Raw genomic sequence first — 7,982 nt, forward strand, 5'->3', positions numbered from 1 at the left:
ATAATCCTGCTAGGGGATATTGAAGAGGATGCCAATAATGAGGGGGTCTTGGAATTAGGTTTTGAATGTCAGTAGGAATTTTCCACATGGAGAGAAGTTCAGGGGCATACCAGGCGAAGGAACATCCTGGACTTGAGAACCAATACAGTATATTCAAGTGATTGTAAATGAGATTTTTTTTTGACTAGAGCATAGGGTATAAATTGCCAAATGGTAGAAAATAAAGTATAAAAGTTAGGCTGGAATAAAAGTATAAAGTGTCATAATTCTTATGATGAAAGATAGGTGTTTTCCTAAAAATAGGTTACTTATAAATATTTTAAAATTAGAGACTTCTGTGTAAAGCTTGAAAAAACAGTAAATCAGAGTTGTACTGAGCTCAGGCTTAGTGGTGAAAATTTCTGTATTTTGTTTGCCAGGTTGGATAGTGTTACAATTCTTTAACATTTCCTTTTTCTAAGTAAAGGCATCTGGTGAAAATATGGGATCCATTTTATCTTGGGGAAGTTTTGTCTTAACCTTTCTTCTATGTATTTTTTCTATTTAAAATGCTTTTGCAGAATCTAATCATAGGAAGTTCGGATACTTGAAGTACTTGCTCATATCCTCTCTTTGACATAATGGGAATAATTGGGAAGTCTTCTCTAATTTTGAGACTACCATGACTGCTCTCTTATGTTGGTTATTCCTGTAGATGAACCAATTTTATGTTCGCCTGAGTGATTAGTTAAACTTAATCATCACAGATTGATTCAGCAGGTCTGAAAAGATATCTCAGAATATGTGTATAGAGAGATAAACAAAAAGAAATTACAGTAAGCACAAAAACAGATAAAGATTATTCATACTTTTTCATAAGATCTTATTTTCTCTCATTTCTCTCTTATTTTTTTCATAACTTTAATCATATGAAAAAGAAGGGAATTCACATGGCATAACAAAAGCTATGCAAAACTTAAAGAAACACAATTTTCTTAAATTTCTCAAACTTATTTGTATAGGATTCAGAATGCACTTAAAATGATTAAATGACTTAAGCTAATTTTTTTTTATTGCAAACTGTTTTAACCCCAATTAACCAAGCAAGAAACTGAGAGTCATTCTTTACTCTTCTCCCCTCCCTTAAACTCTGATTGGAACAATCCCTAAGAGTTGTCATAATTATACTATATATATATAAATATAAATACACACACACACACATATGTCCATTGTTCTCTATGTCCATTGTCATATCTTTTACATTTCTTACTCGGATGTAACATCCAAGTTCACTTTTTCCCTGACTCCAGTATTATTTCTGTCTTGTTTATTCTCTGCATTGCAACCTAAATTTCATTCAACGGCTTAGAGCTCTTTGATAGCTTCTCTTTACTTTTGGGGAAAAGGCTTCAAGCACTGTGCTCTTGCCTACTAGTCCACCCTTATCTGGTTTCTCTATCCTTACTTAGCATCTCCTTCTTCCATAAATTTTCAGCAATACTCAGTAGATTTCAGGGTTAGACTTCTCTTAATGCTGAACTTTCTCCAGGTTATGTCATCAATTTGTACCATTCTTTACTCATTGAATCCTTGGTTAATGCACTCTCATCATATAAGTTTCAGAATAAACATTGACTCTCTGGCTTTTCATGACTTCCGTTAGAGATTAAATTCCCTTTCTATGTGTTCTTATAAAACTTGGCTGTCCAGTTACCTGTGAGAGGTATAGTTATATTTTAGAGTTCATTTCCCCTATTACATTGTAAACTGCATGTGAACAATGTCCTTATTTACCAGTGTTGTAGGTACTCAGTGAATATTTATTCTGTTAAAAGATTTATTCTGTTAAAAGTTAAGAGACTGTTTATGTTCCATAAATAAGAGAAAATGTAGCTCAGAACCAAGTAGTGGCAAGAGGCTTGCATAACAGTATACAATATTGAGAGACAGTAGGAATTTAGTTAGACAGTACTTGGTTACTGAATTAATTGTGAAGGTGAGGGATGATTATACAGAGTCCAGAGTTTTATTATTTTTTTAAATTAATTTTTATTAAAGTATAGTTGCTTTACAATGGTGTATTAGTTTCTGCTGTACAGCAAAGTTATACCTATACATATATTCCCTCTTTTTAATATTTCTACCCATTTAGGTCACCAGAGAGCATTGAGTAGATTTCCCTGTGCTATACCATAGTTTCTCATTAGTTATCTATTTTATACATAGTGGTGTATATGTCAATCCAAATCTCCTAATTCATCCCCCCCTTCCCCCCCTTGGTATCCATGTGTTTGTTCTCTACATCTGTGTCTCTATTTCTGCTTTGCGAATTAGTTCATCTGTACCATTTTTCTAGATTCCACATATAGGTGATATTATACGATATTTGTTTTTCTCTTTCTGACTTACTTCACTCTGTATGACAGTCTCTAAGTCCATCCATGTCTCTGCAAATGGCACTCTTTCATTCCTTATTATGGCTAATATTCCATTGTATATATGTACCACATTCTCTTTATTCATTTCTCTGTTGATGGACATTTAGGTTGCTTCAATATCCTGGCTAGTGTAAATAGAGCTGCAATGAATATTAGGGTGCAAGCATCTTTTTGAATTATGCTTTACTCCAGGTATACGCCCAGAAGTGGGATTGCTGAGTCATATGGTAGTTCTATGTTTAGTTTTTTAAGGAACCTCCATACTGTTCTCCATAGTGGCTGTACCAATTCACATTCCCACCAACAGTGTAGGAGGGTTCCGTTTTCTCCACATCCTCTCCAGCATTTATTGTTTGTAGATTTTTTGATGATGACCATTCTGACCGGTGTGAGGTGATACATCCTTGTAGTTTTGATTTGCATTTCTCTCATAATTAGTGATGTTGAGCATCTTTTCATGTGTTTGTTGGCCATCTTTGGAGAAATGTCTATTTAGGTCTTCCGTCCATTTTTTCACTGGGTTGTGATTTTTTGATATTGATCTGCATGAGTTGCTTATATATTTTACAAATTTATTTATGTTTATATATTTTGGAGATTAATCCCTTGTCGGGTGCTTCGTTTGCAAATATTTTCTCCCATTCTGAGTGTTGTCAGAGTCCAGAGTCTTCAGTGTTTCCTCAGTATCCAACTTGGGCAACTGTACAAATAGTCGTGGTATAAATGATGTAGAGAGATGAATAGTGGAAGTAAGTATTGAAGGTAAAATTAATCGTTCAGTAATATCACATAATTAATTTTAAGTGTCCATGTTATATTTGGGCAGAGTTTTTCACTTGGCAATTAGTTAGGTTTGTAAGAGACTCAGGAGAGAGATATGTAAGTTTTAGGTCAAGATCTGTGATATATATGGTGGCTGGAATCACAAGAGTAGATGAGACCATCTATCAGGGGCAGAAGAGAGCTTCTGAGAAATACACCTCTCTTGGGAGAGGGCGAAGTGAGAGCGCCCAGTGAAAGAGCTAAGGATGTCCAGAGGCAGGAGGGAGAAGCAGCAGATTAAGATGCTACTCTTGTTAAGGTGGAAGAGTTTTCTGAGATGACAAGTTTGATCAACAAAATCAAATACTGCTGAAAGGTGACATAATGACCAAACAATATTCATTCAATTTAATCACAAATTAAATGTCCGTGAATGCAATTCCAGTGCAGATAAGTAAGAAGAAAAGAGCAAAATTGTGTGAGTCACGAGGTACATAAAGATAAGAAAATACAGACAGTGAGAATAAATACAATTTTTGATAAACTGTACTGTGAAATTAGGAAGAGAGAAAAGGTAGCTAGAGAATTACTTGGCATCAAGCAAGAGTAATTTTAATGGGAAGGGGGCAGCTTTTTAATGGGAGGGGGCCAAAATAAAATTGCTAAAGAGGAAAACCTTAACAATACCAATGAGATGGGAAAATGAATGGAAGATACTGAGGAAGTGAGAATAGGTATTTATAAACTATGTAGAAAAGCTATACTTGTATGTAAAGAAAAAAGTTATTTAGGGGTGTTTTTGCTTTATAGTCTGTTTTCTCTGTGAAATAAAAATTTGATGGGAGGTGATGTCACCTCGAGATAGTGCTCATCAAATATCCTATGTGCTTATCTACATTTTTCATCCTCCTTTGTAGTTAGACTCTTTTCCTTTGATTAGTTGTGGCCACTGGCAAAGAAGCAGAATAAAGTGTATCACTTCTGAGCTGAGGTCATTAGGAGCCAATGTCCCTCTGGTCTGGTCCTCTGCTATTGTGACATCGGAGGTCACATAGTCCAGATGACGTGGCTGCAAGATGGATCAGGACCATGTGATCTGTAAGGGCTTTACTTAGTAGAGAAATAACTTACTAGTATTTTCCACTGAGATTCCTGTGTTAAATAGATCTCCCTGTGAGAGCTCAGAGAGCATAGCGAAGGCTAAAATGACAAAGACAGAGGGAGAGATGTTGGTAACATATGGAAGGTGCCTGGCAGATAATATATTAAATGGTAAACAAAGCTGCTGGAGTAAGAGAGAGAGTATATAAGAGATGAGAAGAAAGCCAACTGTATGTAGTATCTAGCGCTAAGGAGTGAGGAGAGAAACAACTGAAAAAAAAGAAAAAGAATGATCAGAAAGAAGCTAGGTGGTATGCCAACAGAAATCATAAGGTTGCTATGAAACATAAAGGAAGGTAGTTTTAAAAGAAGCACCATTTAAAGGAGTCAGTTGTTTCCCAAAGGGAAAATCCTATGGGAACTGAAAATAAACCATGTGATTTGATGACTAAACTTTTATGAAAAGAATGGAACCATTTCAGGAAAGTCATGGGAGAAGTCGCTGTGTTACAGTGGGGAGAGTAATCAATACATTGTGAGGAAAGGTGCCTTCATTTCCAAGAAATGCCAGTTAAGAAGTGAAGAGAGCATTTAAAGGGAAGGGATAATGTAAGAAAATTAAAAAAAAATAATTAAGGAAACCTGAATAATTCCTAGACAAAGAGGAAGGTATTAGTGAGAGACTGAAAATCAGAGAAAGCTATCTTAAGATGTTGTTATGGACTGAATTGTGTCCCCACAAAAAATATATGTTGAAGCCCCTCTCAATTTTACTGTAGAAGATAGGAGATAGGTCCTTTAGGGAGGTAACTGAAGTTAAATGAAGTCATAAGGGTGGGGTAATAATCTGACAGGGACTGATGGTGTCCTTATAAGAAGAGGAATAGATTCCAGAGATCTCTCTCCCTCTGCTCATAGAGGAAAGGCCGTGTGAGGACACCGCAAGAAGACAGCCATCAGCAAGCCAGGAAGATTGTTCTCACCACAAACCAATTCTTATGGTATTCAATACCTTAACCTTGGACTTCCACCCTCCAGAACTGTGAGAAAATAAATTTCTTCTGTTTAAGTCATTCAGTCTATAGTGTTTCACTATAACAGCCCAACCAGACTAATACAGACCTTCATGTACACTGCAGTATACAGAATCTAAACAATGATTGTGAGCCAGAGATTACATCTTGAACAGAAGTGTAATGACGCTTGTGGTACTCACAGCTTCACGAATTTTGTCAGAAAGATCGGAAAAAAAGTCAGTCAAACAACAGTTCTGATAGTGGATATTTTCTTTCTGCTTCTGACATAAAGCAATGTCTGACAGCCTCCCTGATACCCATCAGTATCGCAGTTTTGATTCTGTGGCTCCAGTTCTACATGGCACCAAGGTGCTGTGTACTGTCCATTATTGGGTTTTTGGGACCTGTACCTATTGTCAACAAGTGGGTCAAACCACTGGGGCTCTTTTGAAGTCCTCCCCAAATTTGGACCCAGCTTCAGCTCCAAATCAGAGATTTCAGAGAGCCCAGGGTGAGGCTCACCTGCCACAGTAGACACGTTGGCTAACGGGTTGCACTGCAGCACCCGCACAGACAAGGACAGCATCACGATGCCACCGTTCTTCTTCTGCAGGGGCAAACCGGTGGACTGTCAGCTTGGCCCCCAGCACAGCCACCTGCCTGTTCACTCTCTCGGCCCCTGTGAGGAAGGTGTTCAGCCCTGGCTTTGAGGTCAGAGTCTTCTCCTCTTTGGATTCATGTGAATGGAGGAGCCGCAGCCCTGGTCTGGGTGGTGTCTTGGCCCTGGGTTTCCGGGTTTGGAGGAGTATCTTACCACCTAGACCCCCACCTAGGGCTCAAGGGTTCAGGGGCTGTGGACCGTGGGTTTTGGGGGCAGAAGATATTTAACCTGGCGTTTGAGGAAATTGAGGGAGAAGAGGCTCAGGTTCAAGGGCTCCTGGTTTGAATTTCTCGCTTTAGGTTTGAGGGCCAGGGCAGTCTCTCACCAGAAGCTGCCGGATATCATCAGGAACATTCCAAGTGTTCTTGCACATACCCCGGGCAGCTGAGTTGGAGAAGATGACAGGTGCCTGTGACACTTCTAGGGCTCGCCGTGCCACAGCATCCAAGACATGGGACAAGTCCACCATCATGCCTAGGCGGTTCATTTCTGCCACCACCTTCTGCAGGGACAGGATGGGGAGAGGGCATCAGGGCTGCATTTACCTTGTGTGCATTTATCTGTAGGAAACAGGCGGGGCTGTACATTCATGTGGGGAAGGGTATGAAACCCGGGTCCTTACCTAGCCAAAGCATGTCAGCCGACTGACATTGCTGTAGAAGGGGTGGCTACCCTTTGCTGAGCTCTGCGTCCTGCAGGATGCCCAGGAGGCAGTCTGACTGGTGGCTGTGACTTGGCTACAAGAGCCTAGAAATAGGTTCTGTCGAACTGTCTACACCTGCAACTCCCTGGTGCAAGAGGAGAGACCCAAACTGGGCTGTGCCTGGCAGTAGCAGGGCCCTTCTGGGGATTCAGTCTTGTTCTGCAAAGCTCCATTCCCCACCCCAGGTTCAGGGCCGGATCCCAGGGGTAAACTTGCTTTGGGCCCCAGCGTGATCTTGGGCAGATCCCTGCCTCCCTGGGCCCTCACCATCTGCACTGTGCTCACCAGGGCGTGTTGCAGGTGTGGGTGAGTGTCACGTAGTGCACACCCAGCGCATAGAAGGTGTGCAAGATGGAGAGGCTACTGTCCAGTGAGTGGCCGTCCTCCACACCAATGAGCAAGCCCACTTCCGGCTATTGTTGAGAGCTGGGGGCAGGTAGGTCAGATGATCATTTTCAGAGGCAGGGGTAGCTTACTGAAGTCCCTCACACCTACCACCACCAGTCTGTTTACCTTTTTTTGTTTGTTTTTTTGGCCGTGCCGCTAAGTTCCCCCACAGGGGATCAAACCCGAGCCCCCTGCAGTGGAAGCGTGGAGTCTTAACCTCTGGATTACCAGGGAAGTCCCCCTTCTACCTTTAACTGAGGTCACAAGCTCCAGCCCAGTATAGGAGGCACACATAAGGCAGATGAGGTGAACTTGCTCCAGGGTGAGGCACACAGCATCCCGTTCGTGGGTCTGGCATGGGACGTAGGCTGACCAGAACTGACGGAAGGCCAAGGCTTAGTTTGGGCTTTGGAACTCCTTGGGCTTCTCATAGCCTCCTCAGCTGGCACAGCACTCACTGTGCCCAGAAGTCACATGTAAGGCGTTGCTTTTTCTGTGGTACTTGGATGCCCGTCAGGTTGGCTCACTGTGACCCCTGTAGCCCCCAGCATCCATGGCATGGCACTTTCTAGGTCACTATGGTAACTTAGTTCCAATGTGACTAACCTGTGGTCTCTGAGGCCCCCAAAGGGCCCCACATTCCCCAGCAGCCACGGCGGCACCTTGTGTGTCCCTTTGGTACCTGGGCACCTCCGATGCCGTCGTTCAGCCTGTCCAAGCTGGTCTGGCCATGGCTGAAATTGTGCAGATTAGCATCCTGTAGCCCGTTGTGGTAAAACTGCCTCAGGACCAGGGGCATCTCGTTGTGGCTGGAGGGAGGTCAAGGCAAATGGGTGGGCTCCTTAGGTCTTGAGATCAGGCAGGACACATTGCCAGGCCTGGGCCAGCCTGGGGGTCCCCCACCTCACACTGTCACACAGACTATACTAGGA

The 7,982-nt window shown here is 41.7% G+C and overlaps 1 protein-coding gene across 1 annotated transcript; it reads right to left on the reverse strand.

The window, feature by feature from the left end:
- Positions 1–5,540: 5,540 nt before the first annotated feature.
- LOC114895351 (dipeptidase 2-like) lies at positions 5,541–7,849 on the reverse strand. The gene is given in 6 exon segments (XM_029222643.1): positions 5,541–5,906; positions 6,286–6,462; positions 6,583–6,652; positions 6,949–7,076; positions 7,279–7,428; positions 7,733–7,849. Coding segments are annotated over 6 exon segments (1,008 nt in total).
- Positions 7,850–7,982: the final 133 nt, after the last annotated feature.

The sequence above is a fragment of the Monodon monoceros genome, unplaced genomic scaffold (genome assembly GCF_005190385.1).
Source record: "Monodon monoceros isolate NGI ecotype Baffin Bay Population unplaced genomic scaffold, NGI_Narwhal_1 Super_Scaffold_14, whole genome shotgun sequence".
Classification (NCBI taxonomy): domain Eukaryota; kingdom Metazoa; phylum Chordata; class Mammalia; order Artiodactyla; family Monodontidae; genus Monodon; species Monodon monoceros.